Raw genomic sequence first — 18619 nt, forward strand, 5'->3', positions numbered from 1 at the left:
ACTACGGCACCGGTTCCCTCGCTGGTGCCCAAACTAGTGCGCGACGTGAGTGTATAACAGCGCACAGGTAAGTTTTCTGGCCGGTACCAGACGCGCATCTTCACACACAAACGAGTCTCGATTGTGCAGTACACGAGTTCAGCTCACGCACTGCCCGCGGCGCGAGGGGGCTCCAGTGAATGCGGCGCTCATTAGCCTCGAGCGAGCAGTGCGTGCGTGGAGAGGCGGCGACGCAGGGGGGGCGGCAGCTCCGCATGACGGCAAAGTGGGTAACGCCAACTCTCGGACCGTCCACAGCGCGAGCGCCACGTCACATACCCGACTTGAACAAATTCGGTTCTTGTTTCGTAGGCACGTACCGCGCAATACCAGCAGAATACTTTATCTATCGAATAATATTACATTTGCACCTCTTTTCAAAACTATAATTCGTCGATAATTACTTTAGAACTAACGGCTGCGAAGGAGGTGGTAGGAAGATGGTACTGTTACCGACAACTGTGCCGCTAAAGCGGAGTTATTGAACGCAGTTTCCCGAAATTCCTTCACCAGGGAAGGCGAATGGAATATTCCAGAGTTTGAAACACGAACAGCTGCTAGAATGAGTTTCTTAGAAGTAGATACCTTAGGGGTTGCGAAGCAACTCAAATCGCTTGATACGGGCAAGTATCAAGGTCCAGACTGTCTACCGATTAGGTTCCTTTCACATTACGCTGATACAATAGCTCCCTACTTAGCAATCATATACAACCGCTCGCTCACCGATAGATCTGTACCTACAGATTGGAAAATTGCGCAGGTCGCACCAATGTTTAAGAAGGGTAGTAGGAGTAATCCATCGAACAACAGACCTATATCATTGACGTCGGTTTGCAGTAGGGTTTTGGAGCATATACTGTATTCAAACATTATGAATCACCTCGAAGGGAACGATCTATTGATACGTAATCAGCATGGTTTCAGAAAACATCGTTCTTGTGCAACGCAGCTAGCTCTTTATTCGCACGAAGTAATGGCCGCTATCGACAGGGGATCTCAAGTTGATTCCGCATTTCTAGATTTCCGGAAAGCTTTTGACACCGTTCCTCACAAGCGACTTCTAATCAAGCTGCGAGCCTACGGGGTATCGTCTCAGTTGTGCGACTGGATTCGTGATTTCCTGTCAGGAAGGTCGCAGTTTCTAGTAATAGACGGCAAATCATCGAGTAAAACTGAAGTGATATCAGGTGTTCCCCAGGGAAGCGTCCTGGGACCTCTGCTGTTCCTGATCTATATAAATGACCTGGGTGACAATCTGAGCAGTTCTCTTAGGTTGTTCGCAGATGATGCTCTAATTTACCGTCTAGTAAGGTCATCTGAAGACCAGTATCAGTTGCAAAGCGATTTAGAGAAAGATTGCTGTATGGTGTGGCAGGTGGCAGTTGACGCTAAATAACGAAAAGTGTGAGGTGATCCACACGAGTTCCAAAAGAAATCCGTTGGAATTCGATTACTCGATAAATAGTACAATTCTCAGGGCTGTCAATTCAACTAAGTACCTGGGTGTTAAAATTACGAACAACTTCAGTTGGAAAGACCACATAGAAAATATTGTGGGGAAGGCGAGCCAAAGGTTGCGTTTCATTGGCAGGACACTTAGAAGATGCAACAAGTCCACTAAAAAGACAGCTTACACTACAGTCGTTCGTCCTCTGCTAGAATATTGCTGCGCGGTGTGAGCTCCTTACCAGGTGGGATTGACGGAGGACATCGAAAGGGTGCAAAAAAGGGCAGCTCGTTTTGTATTATCACGTAATAGGGGAGAGAGTGTGGCAGATATGATACGCGAGTTGGGATGGAAGTCATTAAAGCAAAGACGTTTTTCGTCGCGGCGAGATCTGTTTACGAAATTTCAGTCACCAACTTTCTCTTCCGAATGCGAAAATATTTTGTTGAGCCCAACCTACACAAGTAGGAATTATCATCAAAATAAAATAAGAGAAATCAGAGCTCGAACAGAAAGGTTTAGGTGTTCGTTTTTCCCGCGCGCTGTTCGGGAGTGGAATGGTAGAGAGATAGTATAATTGTGGTTCGATGAACCCTCTGCCAAGCACTTGAATGTGAATTTCAGAGTAATCATGTAGATGTAGAAGATGATCACGCGAGAGGATCCGCCCCCATTCAGCCTTCTCGTGAGTTCTGTGGCCACAACAACAACCTGCTGTTGCCAAACTGTCTACAACCCTTCTCGATTGCACTATTGTTCAGTTTCACGCAGCTTGCTGTCCTGTAGGATCTTTTGTTTGTCTTAATGTCTTGAAGTTGGGGAAGTTATTACTCTATTTGTTGTTACTATAGTCTGTTGTGCCATACTGAATATTGCCAGAAGATTGTTCGTCAGATGTTATGAGTGGAAATGTTCGGCGTTGCTCTTTCTTGGTCAGGGGATTGCCGTACGATATCAGTTCAGAACGTGGAGTTCACGTTACATACCTCGGTCTCCCTGTTAAAAAAGTTATCAAATGGACAGCAGCTGCTTTGGATATAAACAAAAACTTATGAAAATTTTAACAGGAAGGCTATCATCAGCAGCTGAGACCAAACGAAGCTATCTCAGGAGCTTAGTCTTACGCAAAAGAAATATATATATATATATATATATATATATATATATATATATATATAGTCTAACTGCTGCAACACTCAGAATTTCATGTATCGCTATTCTCGCAGTACAAGTAGGCTTATTTAAGATGACGTTTTTCACTTCTATTCACACTCGCAAGTTTCATTTTCTAATGTTACAAATGAGCAGGCTGACCAGAAAACATAGGTGTAGGTTAATTATAAACATTTTTGTTTTTGTCAGTCTTCTGACTCCTTTGATCCGGTTGGTCGCCAATTACTATCTTGCAGCAAACGGTTTGCAAACTCTTATCTCGGAGAAACGCTTCCACCTTGCGTCATCAATTAGTTGTTAGCTAAGGCGCTGCAGTCATGGGCTGTGCGGCCGATCGCGGCGGAGGTTCGAGTCCTCCCTCGTGTGTGTGTGTGTGTGTGTGTGTGTGTGTGTGTGTGTGTGTGTGTGTGTGTGTCCTTAGGATAATTTAGGTTAAGTAGTGTGTAAGCTTAGGAACTGATGACCTTAGCAGTTAAGTCCCATAAGATTTCATACACATTTGAACAGTTCTTAGGTATTTCCAAACTCTGTCGTCTCCAACAAGTTGACAGAGTTCTAATTTGGAGCAGACGAAAATCAGATTTATTATCAAGATTTTGTGCGTATAATGTGTTCGTCTAAACTGAATAACGACAAAGTTTCTCGCATGTCAATAATTCGATGAAATCACTAAAAAAATAAGTCTTATATTTTCCGTATATTATACAGTAATGTAAACATCATGACAAATGGAAGTTTGGAGCGCTGCTGGAAGTGAAACCCGGGTTCGAGTCCCAGTCTAGCACAGATTTTCATTTGTTCCCAAATATTCTACAGCTGATGCAGAACGATAATCCCAACTAGTGAATCGTTTCTTAATGTGCATATATCATCTTAAAATTTTGCTACAGTAAATAAAACTAAAATGAAAACACAGTGCAGTTCGTACAGAAATGTGCACAGGATGTGAATGAGTTTGAATAAATGTAAGAAGTCTTGTTTCGTGCGGAATGTAGTAACTGCTTCACACCTGCACGAGCTCCTGCCAAAGTGTCACTCCTAAAGACTGAACCGAGTGGGTCGCGTTGAGTTTCGTTCAAATGGATAAACTGGGATGCCGTAGCGCAATAAAATTGTATGTTCCGGATAATTTGCCATCACTAGAAATTGATGAAAAATAGGCGCAGCTTTGTAAGGAGTATGCTCCTATCTGTTTAATAGTAAAGAAATCAGTGGCTGATCTCGCCTCTCTTGAAGATAAACCATAGAGAGGACGTTTCAAAACTGCAAACAAAGATGAAAACACCGAGAAAGTGAACGATATAGTACTGGGCGAACGTCAAAGGTGTACCAGGTGGCTAACAGAAAGAGGCCGGCGCATCGGAACACACGAAAGATCGTTTTCAACTCACCGACAGGATGGAAAAGAAAATATTTTTCGGCAGACCAATACAGTTTCCCGCAAAGGATTCTTCGGTAAAAAAAAAAAAAAAAAACAGTTAAAAATATAGAAAAAATATATGGTTGGAAAAAATCCAATGAAGTAACGACGGCTATAGATGATTTTTTTGCAGAATTTACGGAACTGCATTTCACAGACGGGATAAACCCACTGGAAAATTTGTCCGAAATGCATTACTCTAACAACAGGTCTACATTATGTCGAATGGAATACAACTGTGATCTAAAAAGTAAAAAATGAAAGTTGTGTTGTCGAAACGAGAAATTTTCGCCTTAGAAGTATACATATATCACACCTACTGATGCGCTTGAGGAAAATTATGTAAGTCTGAGTATTTACTTTTAAGCTACTTTTGACCAGTGCATTGGCTGCTGTACGATGCACTGATTAAAAGAAGAACAAGAGACCCTGCGACATTACGTTATCATTCCACTATGACGTCCAGCATGAACCACCTCATTATCAAATAAACTTTACCATTTATCCTTCAGTTCTGTGGAAAGTAAACTCCAAGCCCCGCACAATTACCCGGAAACTGTAGAATACGGGATAAAAATACCGCCTTTCACCAAGCCAAACAACTGTCAGCTTTCCTACCTCACCACGTTCCTACATACGTGTCTTTATTTCGTTCTGCACATCCCATTCTGTTTACAGAAGATCTTTCTGTAATAGCCGAAAGTTCACTGTAGAAACTCAATTTAAAGAGTTCATTTGATACGTTTCTATAGTTTTGTGTTATCTAAGACCCAATCATTAAACAGCAACTTGTTAAGACCGGAGAGATCTGACTCCTAAATGTTTATAGCTCTTGCACGTTTTTCGTGTATCTAAATTCCCAACCGTACACTCCCACGTCTAACTGCTGAAAAATAGTACCTTTGGGAAAATGAAAACGTTTTTATTTATATCCCTTACGCCGAACATGTAAACAACGTACTTTTGGAACACTTAAAAGTCTCAAATGTTTTTCGGTACACAAGAGACAAAAAAAAACTGCCGGGAGAAAGCCGTGCCTGAAAGGGTCGTCTACCATCGCAATAGAGCATCGCATTCACTGGAGAGAAAACCTGCCTACGCAGCAGCTAGGTCGATATTCTCCACTGTCGATTGTGGCAACCAGTCGCGAACACTGAATAACAGACGACACTGCGAAACGTTCTTCCAAGTCAGTCAGCGTCCAAAGTCAGGTTTGCTGCAAAAGGGTGGTGCAGTGGCAGGCGCCGGATCCTGTAACTTCGACGCTCTGTAGCGTCGTTTGATGACGTTTCTCGGCACCGGTTCCTGCCCTCGAGTTGTTCACACTCTGCAACCCCTCGAAGTCTGTCGCATTATTTCTGGGAAATCATGTATACAGGGTGTTCGTAAATTCTTGTCGCAGACTTGAAGAACTCAGGAATGGGTACATAATATTTTGAGTAGGTAACCATGTCTGGGAACGTAGCTTTTCCGTTCTATAACGGTTTCAATTCAGATGTGTAACGCGTCCACATCTGCTGAGGGAAAGAGAAAAGTCCCGGAGTTCCTTGTCCTGGTATGCAAAAGGGTTGACAGCATAATGTGTATTACATCAGACGGTCACTTGCTTTCACTTAACGCCTGCCTAGCACCAGAACTGTTCTGTACGTATAGTACGCTGCGTTCTTTTTCGTTTTGCAATAATGTAAACACGTAATGTTTACGTGTTAATACAAAAAAATGTGCTTAAGTGATAATTGGACGTTTCGTTGTGTTTTCTTTCGAATTTTTACCTAATAATTGAAGTGAGTCACCCCTAATTCAATTCCTCAAGTACAAGTGGATGAGCTAAACATTTAAACTGAAACTGTCGTAGAACAGAAACGGTACGTTTCCGGACATTGGTTCCTATTTTAAATATTATGTACTCACTGCCCTCTACAAGTCCTAGAAGTTTGTAACGGGAATTTCCAAACACCCCGAAAAACTGGTTATGTTACCGACAAATAATATCGGCGGACTGTTATCCCAGAGAGGAAAAAATCATATTAAGGAACATCAGTTATGACGGTTAGACATGAGCTATGAGGGGTCAGAATCAGGATCCCAAACTAAAAAAAATACGAACGTCTGTTTCCTTACGTATTAAGGAAGGAAAAAAGTGAAGTCACGGTTTCAAAACATTAGTCACCCCCTTAAAAGAGCACACTGGCCGCTCTGTAGATGCCGTAGAACTGGTACGTGCCAGGCCATCATGCGATCCCCTACCACTGAGGAAATTTAGGTCGGTCAGTGAAGTGGGGGATCAAAGTCCGATGTATGGAATCAGCGCAGTAAATACGTCGAGAGTGAGGAGCTGTTGCCTTTCGACGTGCCCATGTCCACACAATGAACTACATTGGACTGTCAAACCTGAATACATGAAGTGGTGTATCACTCACATCTACGTAACATGACGTAAGAATAGGGATCTTAGAAAAAAAATCCCAGCCGACAGAGACCGGAGATGACCACCATACCTTGTCAGTCGCTATCTTATTCAAACCTGGTGCGAATTGCTCCCGTCCGTAATGCAGGTCCATCTCAACCACTGTGAAGAAAACTGCACGCGATGCACATATGGAGACAGGTGCCTCGCAAAGGGCCATTGCTCACAGAGGCACATAAAACTACACGCCTTCAATAGGTCAAACACTACGAGAACACTCATTTTACTAATGTTTGAAGATCCTCTTATGTTCTTCCGCGTTTGCGATTTACAATTGGGTTGTTTTGAAAATCAAGCATAACTGATTTTCGAAACAACCCAACTACATAAACAGGAAAGTAGCTGACTGTAAATGTACAGTGTTGTCCAAAAAGTCACGTTTTTGCCACTTTCCAAAAGATGTTCACAGTGCTGGAAACACACATTTATTATCTACGAAACGCTCAGGCACTATCTCGTCTTGACAGGCGTGCTCCATCACCGGACGTTAATTCCATAAAAAAATCTCTATTTGGGACAGCGAGTAAATATAGTAATCAATAGCCCCTCGACTTGGAAGCTCCAGGGATATAATCATTGACGAGTAGCTTCAGGTAGATGTGGCATACCCGAAGAAACTTGTGAAATCTCTTCTCCGCCGAATTGATGCCATCATGAAAGACTAGAGGCGGTGACAAACGTATCAGCATGATGTCACCTGGAGGTGATTAATTTTTATCCATTGCAGATAAGGTATTATTTTACACTGGACAATGACAGTGCATAAAATCGGCATTCGTTTTTCATAGGAACCGTACCGGTATTGGCTTTAAACCATTCACGTACACCACGGGAAATGGATGGCCTGACGGGGATGTGGATCACTCTCCTACCGAATGCGAGTGCAAGATCTTCCCAACAGTACCAATCACTTGATGTTGTTATCTGATGATGGAGCGGTTTGGGGGGAAGAAAGGCAAGGCAAAAAAATATTGTAAGAAAAGAAGTTCTAGACTCAAAACAGGTTTTGTTAGCAATCGTAGGCAAAAACTACAATGTCGGAAAGTAATAACGCTGAAAAAGGGTGGCATATTATTATAAGGATACCTGTTAAACCAGTGTGTAGCAGAGTAGCATCTCTTCGTAGTTGATGTTACGGCGTTATATAAAGCAAATGAGCTAGGAAGCAGAACTCTCTGAAACATCATTAAAGGCATTACACTCCTCAGCTTTATATTCAATTCATGTAGTACTTACTGTCTTCTCCTTGACAAGGCATCCCGGGGGCAGATGGCGCATTGGGGAAAACTGAAACAATAAGAAAGAATGCTGTCAGGAACTAAGCTATTAGCGGCGCCATCAAGCTGCAAGACATAGCGCTTCATGGACAAAAGCCAAAATAAAGTAATTAAATAAAAAAATATCATCAAAAGCTTTGTGCACAGCGATGTAAAGAAGCTCTTTGAATATTTCTGTTGCAATTTTGGGTTCAAAACCCTATACAGGCGCTGCCACATGCAATGCCACGTAGGTCTACGAGCCACATACGGCGAAAAGCCTGGCTACGCAGGTAGTTGCACTCGCTTGCTCAGAGCTATAAATGCGTGCTCTATATAATTCAACGACAAAACAAGCAAAACCGTTGTCGACGCAAACACAATCTGATGTGCCAATATTTGCTCCAAACCTTCACAACATTCGACGTTTCCCAGCGACCTGATGTGCAGTGAGGAACTTCCTTTCCATTTAACTGATTAACGGAATGCCCCACTCAATTCTTCTCATTTATTAGCCAATAAATGTTCGTATCAGGTACCGAAAGGAATATTCACTCGCTTGTCATTTCGTTACCGGCGCGTTGTACGATAATGCATCTTACACTTCCCTTCTATATGTTTTATTTTCGATGTACACCTTATCAACATGGTTGTAACTTAAACTTAGCAAAGACATCAACCGGGAAAGGAATTGTTTGTGATCTTATCAGACCAACCATGTTAACACTAGTCTTAAGTAAACAGAAAAACAATGGAAAACCTACGCGTACTGATAGCTGAAAGTTGAGAAACAGTTGTTTTTCTGACCTCGTACGGAACATTTACTATTACCTTTCTTTGTGCATCAAGCAATACAGTAAATAGCAATTCAGTGTGTAAGAAGTTTTGCGAAGGTATAAATTAACTATAGCGTACAGTTTGATTCGGGAAATCGAACTGGGGGCCGCATCGCTGGATGGCAACAATGGTAAACGATTTGATTAACCTAGCCAACAACAACTGCAACATCCATTTCGCGTCTGACAGGTGAAATTGAAAAACGCGATTGCTGCGAAAAGAAGGCTCATCTGTGAAATGAAGCAGCTACAACAACTATAAGTTCTCTGACAGTAACAAGTCACTATGATCAGCGTCCAAGGGATAATGCCAGGTAACTCACTGCTCTCAACGTTACAGGAAGTCCAACACAGCTGTGAATAACCATCTACTCTGAAACTGCACGAGCATCCACCGAAGGTTTCTAAAGGTATCAACTTCGTACATAACCTAGCGCTGGTAGTTTTTACTCTGAGGGGAGATGTGCGTATGTCACGAAAAGTAGAAACTAATGACACGTTTGCACCACCATTATGATTTAGACGAAAAAGGATCATCAGGCATACAGGGTGTTTCCCAATCCCTATTACAGTGTTCTAGGGGATGTAGAGGTGGCTCAGTAGATAAAGTTTTGATAACGAACCCATGTTCACAAATGCACCATTTGGAGATGAAGTATGATTGAAGACCACCTTCTCATCTCCCGCTTCACGGTATGCAGACAGACTGAGAAGAGGGCGCCGCCGTCAGTCCCTGCTGTAACGAAGACATCACAACCATTTTCTCCCGACTACAACATCGCCTACGTAGAAGAGAACCTGACAACGAGGACTCTAAATACTGTGCATGCCATGTGCTTCTGAAGAGCACGCAGGTCTGAATTTTTAGACACCGTTGTGTGTATATCGTGAAGCGGGAGCTTTGAGTGATCCGATCTTCAAACTTATTCTACATTTCAGGACAAGGGTTTCGTATCGAAACTTTACCTCGGAAGTCCCCTCTAAAATCCCTAGAAACCTGTAGCACTAAGTGTGAAACATGTTGTACACACGGAAGGTCAGCGTGCCTGATCATATTTCTTTGGCTGACGAGACTGCAGAAATGTCAGAAACTTTATGCTGGCTCTCACTCGAAGAAAGAAGCTACTTCTTTCAAGAAATTATGCACACAAAATTACAAAAAGGCAATTTCCAGCGTAGAGATATGACAATATCCACAGAATGCACATTCAGCTTCGAATTAGCTCCCGAAGAGAAATACTTATAAAGGACGTAAGCATAGGGACAAGTAAACGCCACTCTTCACCCGTTACATTTGCGTGTGGGGTGGTAAAAAAGCTTAATAAACTCGCCGAACATGATGTTAGCCTCTCCCCTTAAAAGAGAACTCTGGCCGTCTTGTAGCGCTTTAGATGGGGTAGAAATGGTAACGATCATGTGACTCTCCACCGCTGACGTACGTTATCGCAGTGAAGTGGTGTCTAAGTCCTAGTCGGTTGCAGGGATTCAGCTCATTAAGATCAGTCGACCTCGAGACGTAACGTAAAGGAGAAAAGGGACTATCAATGTTAAGTGTCCCTATGACAACACTGTGAATGAAGTTGGCTGATTTATTACTGTATCCACGTGTCTAAATGGTATGGTGTGCCACAGCCAGCCACGCAACACAGCGTAAGAACAGGGGTCGTAAAAAGATCATAATCGACATGGCCCGGAGACGACAGCCACGCGTATCAGTGACAATCGGCTTCAAGCAGTTGGCGCTGTGAGTGAATTCAGGTCCATCTCAAACAGATACAGCGCTAATATCGTGAAGAGAACAGCAATCAACAGACACCTGGAGTCGGGTATCTCGCAAACGGCCGTTGCTCACCCCGGCAAATAAAGGACGTCTTCAATGGAAACAAATAGCACAGAAACCGGCTGGCAGCTGACAGAGGCATGTAATGTGGTCCGAAGAGTCCCCATTTTGAATCTTTCCATTTACAAATGGCACCGAGTGCAGCGACAACCCAATTAGACGTTTAACTCGAAGAGCGCAGAGGGTGTAGATCAGGCCTGAGGTGGTTCTGCGATATTTTGGGTGTGTTTTTCGTAACGATGACTTGGGCTCGCTCACTCAGGTTCCTGTGATAATTGACCATGATGTTCATCTCAACATTATCGGTGACAAAGTTTGATCCTCTCTCCTACATCATCGTGATGAGTACGCTGTGCACACTATCTTATTCCAAGAAATACAATAGCGGTGTTCACAGAGCTGCACGCATACGGTTATGGTTTGCGCCAAACACTCAGGCACTCTCTCGCACCTTGACCTCACTCCCGATCTTCATCCCACAGAAAATCTTTGGGATTACCTGGAACGTTGGCTGAAACGTAGCAATCAACGTTCCCACATTTTGATAGCTACACAAGATTTGATATATTAATGACTAGTTTCAGCTGGTTATGGTATACCTGAAGAAGCCGTTGAACGTCTTCCTCGGCGAATGATGTCTCCTGCTCGTGAGTAATTATTTTTTCCAGTGTGCTTATGTAGAACTACACTTTAACACTCTGCCACATACTTGACACTATTTTACGCAGCAGACATATATAAGTGTCAGTCAAATGAAAAGCGAACACTCTCCACAACGAGATTTACCCCACTCGGAACGAGACGACCAAATCCTGTATCACTGAACGTGGTTGGACGCTGACAGATCCACAACAGCAACCACTGTTCCACTTCCTCGGCCGACTGAAGCCAATGTCCACTCTTGTCTACCTCCAGGTCGCTGAAGATATGAAACTCACGCGGTGAAAGATCCAGGTAGTATGGAAAACTCTGCAGTGTTTCCCGACGAAATTGCTGACGCGCAGCCTTCGTCCGATTGGCAGTATGCCGGCGCGCGTTATCGTGCAACGAGATGCTTCCGTCCGACAGCATTCCTGGACGTTTTGACTTTATAACGCGTCGCAGTTTCTGCGAAGTGACTTCACTGCGCTGTGCACTGATTGTGGTTCCACGCCCGAGAAACTCTATGAGCGGAGGACCGCTGCAGTTGAAGAAAACTGTTATCATGAACTTACCGGAACTTGGGCAAACAGCTCCGGATTTCGATGACGTGCGAGATGTATGGTGCTGCCAATGTTTTGCCGTTTGTTCTCTGGTTCAAAATAGAGGCGCCAGGTACGGTCATGACGACCTTCTTCGACTGCAAGCGACCTATGTTCGTCGAGTAAACAGAGCGTGGAACCACAATCATGAGCAGACACTTCGCACAAACTGGGACACGTCATGAAGTCAAAACGCCCAGGAATGCTATCTGACGGAATCACACTGTTGCAATCAGATGGAGGCTACACTTTGGCGATTCGGTTGGTAAACACTGCAACATCCTCCTTACGGCCAGATCTTTCACATCTTTGGCTATCTGAAAAAAGACATGCGTGACGTCGGACGAGGAAGTGCAGGAGTCAGTGCGGTTGTGGATGCATCAAGGGCTGACCGCGTTCTGCGAAGCAGGAATTGTTGTGAATACTTTTGACTGGAACCATTCCATACTCCAGATGGGCTGGTGTTCGGTTTTCTTTTGACTGCCCCTCATAAATTCGCGGCTGGTGACAAACAGGCGAAGTGTGCTAAACAAATTAATAACTGCTACCAAAGGTCGAAATACTTTTGGATAGGTGTGTTACGGGAATTGTGTATTACTAGTGCACAAATTCAATTATGACATCAAGTAGGAGGTTCGAGGCCAAATGAAATATCGCCCGTAGACAATGGGAAGAGACAGGGGGCATTATTATGAACATATTGCCTTCATACATCATGTTGAAGGCGACACATGGCTCAACATTGCACACGTGATACATAAAAATCAATAATGTGTTGACGGGGTTAAGAATAGACACCTCCTAGATAGGATGGAGCTTTGAGTGTCAGAGTACCTACTGGAGAACGGCTGTGGACACGCCGGATCGACGAGCAGGAAGCCACCAGAGGGAGGAGAGCAGGATAAAAGGACGAGCACCGCTGCAGAGCCCAGGACAAATATTGGGAGAGCGGCGGCAGGGCAGGAATACGCCCCTAGCCCTCGTCGTTACGATTTCAGGACTGCCGTAAGTCGTTCGACAATGCATTATGCAGGCCTCGCCCGATCCCCCGTGCGCACGCGCGGCAGCCCGCGTCACAGCGGGTGACTGCCAACCAGTCCAGCAGCACGGAGACCGACCTGCGCACACCCCAGAATTTTTCAGCGCCCAAGTTTCGCTTCCCAGGCTGTCAAACACTCTTAAATGCCAAGTCACGGTGGACATGTTAATTATGTATGACCTTCGGCTCCCTCTCCGCTCGTTTAGAAAGACTTTAAAAGTTACCTCCTCTTGGCTGAGCCGTGGGAGTGAAAAGCGCACGGGACGAGATTATTCTTCACCACCACCACCACCACCACCACCACCTCCTCCTCCTCCTCCTCCTCTTCTTCACTGTCTTTTAAAACAAGAACTTAGTTTCGCTGATATTCATTCTGAATGAATATTACTGTGATACAACAAAACATATCATCCCCTGTGAATAATGCGTCTGTGCGTGTGAATTCTTAAGGGACCAAACTGCTGAGGTCATCGGTCCCTAGACTTACCCACTACTTACTCTACTACTTAAACTAACTTAACCTAAATTGCGCTAAGGACAACACACACACACACACACACACACACACACACACACACACACACACATGCCCGAGGGAAGACTCGAACCTCCGGCGGGAGAGGTCGCACGACTGGTGACATGGCGCCTCTAAACGCGCGGCCACTCCTCGCGAAGCTGTGAATAATGTCACAACCTAAACTGTATATAGGCGGGGACAATGTTAGTTTAACCGTAATGAAATGGTAAAACTCCACAGCTGTTTCTGCAACACGTGATGTAATAACATCAGAAACAAGCCGCTTACTAATGATTTTATTTCGTCAAAAGAATTCCGACTGCGAGGCCTACGTTCAATGTCACACACGTTTGATTTAGATGTTTTTTCGCTGTAAATGCGCTCATTCGGTATTTAGTGTAACATGCTTCTATGGTTCTACAATTAAATCTCTACGTCTGTTCAACAAATGCGTAAATGCGCTCATTCGGTATTTAGTGTAACATGCTTCTATGGTTCTACAATTAAATCTCTACGTCTGTTCAACAAATGCTACGTAAAATGTGTACTAACAGAGAAACTGCAGCATAGAAATTATAAGGTAAATACAAAATACTTACTAATCCTTTGATAGCTGCACACGGAGATATATGTATAAATAAATTATTGTGGTAGCACCCACTTACCAATTCCCTAGGCTCCAGTGCCACTATCAGCACAGTGTAAATTACTCTCTAAGGGTGTGATGCTTTTAGAAGATCGATCTTTTCTAATTCCCTTGTTGACATATTTTAGAACTTACGTTAACAGGACAGTATGCAGCTTATCCCTATCACTTTCGCGTGGTCGTTCATCTTTAACCATAGTGCTGGTATGCTGCTCTGCTTTGTCTTCGACAAGCGAGCTACGCTTCCCACAGCTAACAGTGACGAAATAACCATGCAATTTACAATAGAATACTTACCCGTATATTTATGAGATAAAATTCTCTTGGGTGTCCTACATCGTTGCGTTCGACAAAAAGTTGAGTTAATATTTAAAAAGCTCACGCGGGCGCTGAGAATTGTGTTTCCCGCTGGGGGACGGCGCGCGTGTTCATGCATTACTTAATCTGGCGGCACTCACTCATTTTCCTGTTTCTCGCCGTGAGCGGCGATCGTATTTAAACGTCCTAGTCTACGATTTCAGTATATTAACCTTTTACGTTAAAACTGGTGTTAAGTCCATTCTTTTAATACAATGAAAGGTCACATAAAATAATTTTACTCTAAATTATCGCAAATTATGTGATATTTCACTCGTTCAGAAAGTTCTATCGCTGAAAGATCACAGAAAATAGCAGTCACAGCTGTTCGTTGCGCCTGGCACGCAGGCAGTGCGACATACGTGAGGGTACTACTGGTAGCATAATTTCTGGAGTTGAACGGAAGCCACCGGTGGTACAAACCGCCCGATGAGAGGATCTACCATGAGCCACTGGTGGTAGACACCGGCGTGAATGTGTTAAACAAAACGCGAAAAATTACGTCTTCTCATTACTTATGTTTGAGTTATAAACATTTAGCTCCAATATAGAACTGTTCTCGCAATCTGTTTGGAGAAAACAACTTTATTCGTGGATCCATCTACAACGACTTGTATCACCAAAAACGTATATGGCGTATCACATTGCTTTCACAGATTTATTCCCTTTTTGTCTAGCCAGTTTCAGAAAGTACAGATTTCAGGTTTCCAGAGGGTTACATCCCAACAAATTGATCGACTCTCACCACAATCCCACTCTTACCTTCAAATCAGAATTTTGTTTCCTCCTTGACAGCTTTAACAGAACTAGAGAAGATTTGTAAAGAAGCAATATGTGTCGCTATGGGGAAGTCTAGATTTGTGCCATGGCAGTATTACCAAGATACGGGATGTTCCACTATTTGTGACCGCAATATTCGACTGAAATAAAATTTGGACGTTCCTTGTAGATGAACATGCAGTAATTTCTTAATTTATTGTCACGACAATAATATATTAAGATGGTTTCAGTCTCAAACGAAACCGATTATACAACGATGTAATTGTGATTTTCAAATCATTGAAATAAAAAAAGCTAAAAACATGTCACAGACCGTAATTTCTCGGATCGAAATTGAAGAAGCGTGAGGTTAATTACCTGGACCGAAACTAAGGAAGAGCGAGATTTATAAACCTCATCGACCACTCAATGGGGTTATAGATCACCTGTGGCTCTCTTAAATCATTACTAGAGATTTTTGAGATGATTCCTTCGAAACGCCACGGCTTATTGCGTGCCAGCTCTGCTACTTGTGTGTGATGAGCTGTATTTCAACAGGAAGTTAATCTACGGCTTCCCGTCTTCCCTTACAAGCATCCATAAATGGTAACGAAACTAGAACACATCAATATGAACGTTTGTTTGCACATCACACCCGGCATGTTATCCGAGTCCGATAGAGGCTGTGTACGACAGCAACTCGGTTCAAACCCCGTTCGCACGTACTTAATTTTCCATAGTTCGCTAAATCATTTCAGGCGCGTTCTTTTGTAAAGGCCATGTTACACCCCCCCCCCCCCCATTTCTGCATAATCATAACTCGCGCTTAGCCTATAATCTACATGTATGCTCTGGGAACCACCTTACGGTGTGTAGCGGAGGGTACTTCCGGTACCATTATCTGTTCCGCCACTTCCCTGTTCCATCAGCGAATGGTGCTTGAGAAGAACGCGTGTCGGCAAATCTCCGCACGAGACATAATTTCTCCACATTTTCCCATCATTTCGCACGTTTTACGTAGAATGAAGTAATCGCATGTTTTTTGACTGTTCTTAAAACTGTGGAGTGTACGTTCCAACGGTAGAGCTCTCCATGATGCACAATGCATCTCTTTTAGCGTCTGCCACTGGAGTTTAATGAGTGCCTTCGTAATGCTGTCGCACTTTCTGAACGAACAGATGACGACACATGTCGCTCTTCGTGGAAGCTTCTCTGGCAAAGACCCAATTCTGGCGGGCAATACTCAGTTTGGGACCGTTGTCACATACGGCTAACAGAACATCATGTCGGCGAAAAGTTTAATTAACTACGTCACAACTAGTTTTTCTAACCGGTGAAGACTCTCAATGGCCAGTGAAATGAGAACATACCCTTTGCCACGTCACCTCTCCACGTAGGATAAAGCCTTACAAATCGTACCACCTTTTAAATTGCGCCGACAACAAATCCAGCAAAATATCTGCCGCAATAGTGATGCCGCATGTTGAACAGAATGTGTACTAAGTTGTATCTAGCTCTCATAGGTGACCAAAAAAAATTTCAAATTGCTCTGAGCACTATGGGACTTAACATCTATTGTCATCAGTCCCCTAGAACTTAGAACTACTTAAACCGAACTAACCTAAGGACATCACACAACACCCAGTCATCACGAGGCAGAGAAAATCCCTGACCCCGCCGGGAATCGAACCCGGGAACCCGGGCGTGGGAAGCGAGAACCACTACCGCACGACCACGAGCTGTGGACTCATAGGTGACCAGTTCGACAGACCGTTGATATTTATCAGCGTCAAGAATGCAAGTTAGTTTTGTGCTCCGAGGAAGTAAATGTGTTTGTGAAGCCAAATACCTGCATCCTTATAGATACCTGCACCCTTATAGATGCCTAAAGTCTACCTATAATTTATATACCAGACAACTACACTTATTCACTGATAATATAGCGTAGGTAAAAAGTTAAAATCACTCTAGTCTCTATGCAGTAAGAAGTAACTTTAAAAAGTAAGGCGTCATCTTATAAATTGTACCATCACTTTTCTTACTGTACTTGTACATTTGAAATTAATGTTCACTATACATGTTTTACCCATTATTTGACATAATTTATTCATCTAACAATTGTACCGCAATATGTGTTACCTGCTGTAACCCTGGTATGCTCTACCTGCCTCCGTGTAACACACACGGTACAGCCACTACACGTTCCAATCTTAAGCTATTGGCAGGTTATTACAACTAAGCAGCTGACAAAGGGCTTCGCACAAATCCTTACAATAATATTAGTCAGACAAGCTCTTAGAGAGAGTCACACGGTAGAGCAGCGACTGTACACAATGCTATCAGTGCCTTCTCCAAAACTGGAATCTGGCCGCTGGAGCTACACATTTTTAGAGTTTCGGGATTCGTGGCGATTGAATCCAATCCATGATCAGAAGATAGAAACGATGTATACGAAATGAGTCAACAGACAAATCAAATGTGTGAGTGAATTCCTAAGGGACCAAATTGCTGAGGTCATCGGTCCCTAAACTTATACACTGCTTAAACTAAGTTATACTAAGAACAACACACATCCCCATGCCCGAGGAAGGAATCGAACCTGCGGCGGGAGGGGCTGCGCGATCCGTGACATGGCGCCTCAAACCACGCGGTCACTGCGTGCGGCAACAGACAAATCAAGAACTCCCGGGAATATCAAGCAAACTAATGGAAATTATGCATTGTTAGGCCTTCAGCTCCCACAAAACAAAAAGGAGAGTGGCAGTATCGCCTCTACCCGAACTCTACAAAAGAGAACAAGAAGCAAAGCAACATCTGTTGTTGGGATCACAGGCAGTCGTTACAAGATGCTCCTCCTTGACAAAGAATCTGTGAACTACGAAAGTAGTCCTACAAAAGCTTAAACCAGCGAAACAAGAGATCACAATATGTCTTCATCCTGGTTCTGCAAGATCTGCGAAGTTGTTCAGAAGCAAAAATGGTTAACTTCCTCAAATATGTATGGCTTCATCATATCCAGAGTGTGAAAGTAAGTGCGAAGAAAAAAACATATTTTATTGTGAGAGTTGCAAACCTGAATGAGTCGCTAATGTTGAACTTATCAATTTAAGACCAAAAGTAACCTAGTATTCAGATAATGAATATGTATTACAGCTTGAAAAGGGTTTGCTAACGTTTTAGAAATTAAATTGATATTGATCACTCTCACTAAATTTCTTTCTGTAGTTCAGAAAAAAAATTATTTTTATAATTTATAATATCTGTGGTATAATTCAGAAGATAGGCTTATAAATAGTACCATGTTGCAACCCTCAGTCTACTGTGTTATACTTGTCAATTGTGGAAAATTTACTTTCGAAACTTCTAGCGAATGTGTGTGAGGGAACAGACCACTCATTTTTAATATTACACTTAGGTAATATATGTCAGATTTCAGTACAATCATAAAAATGCTGCAAGTGGTACTATTTATGAGATTTTATTCTACATACTGCCCTTTTCAGAGTCTGTGCGCACACATATTTACTCGTGTCGCATTCCAACTGATGCTGCACAAGTCTGTGCCACTCGCTTGAATTTCAG

General features: G+C 43.2%; 1 protein-coding gene across 4 annotated transcripts in view; it reads right to left on the bottom strand.

Moving 5' to 3' along the window:
* The window catches only part of LOC126162664 (atypical protein kinase C), a 761639-nt gene that overhangs the window by 222594 nt on the left and 520426 nt on the right, over positions 1–18619 (bottom strand). For all 4 annotated transcript variants that reach the window (XM_049919308.1, XM_049919309.1, XM_049919310.1 and 1 more), the window contains one exon: positions 7783–7833. In XM_049919308.1, the coding sequence (XP_049775265.1) occupies positions 7783–7833 (51 nt within the window). The remainder of the gene's footprint in view (positions 1–7782; positions 7834–18619) is intronic.

The sequence above is a fragment of the Schistocerca cancellata genome, chromosome 2 (assembly GCF_023864275.1).
Source record: "Schistocerca cancellata isolate TAMUIC-IGC-003103 chromosome 2, iqSchCanc2.1, whole genome shotgun sequence".
NCBI classification, from domain to species: Eukaryota; Metazoa; Arthropoda; class Insecta; order Orthoptera; family Acrididae; genus Schistocerca; species Schistocerca cancellata.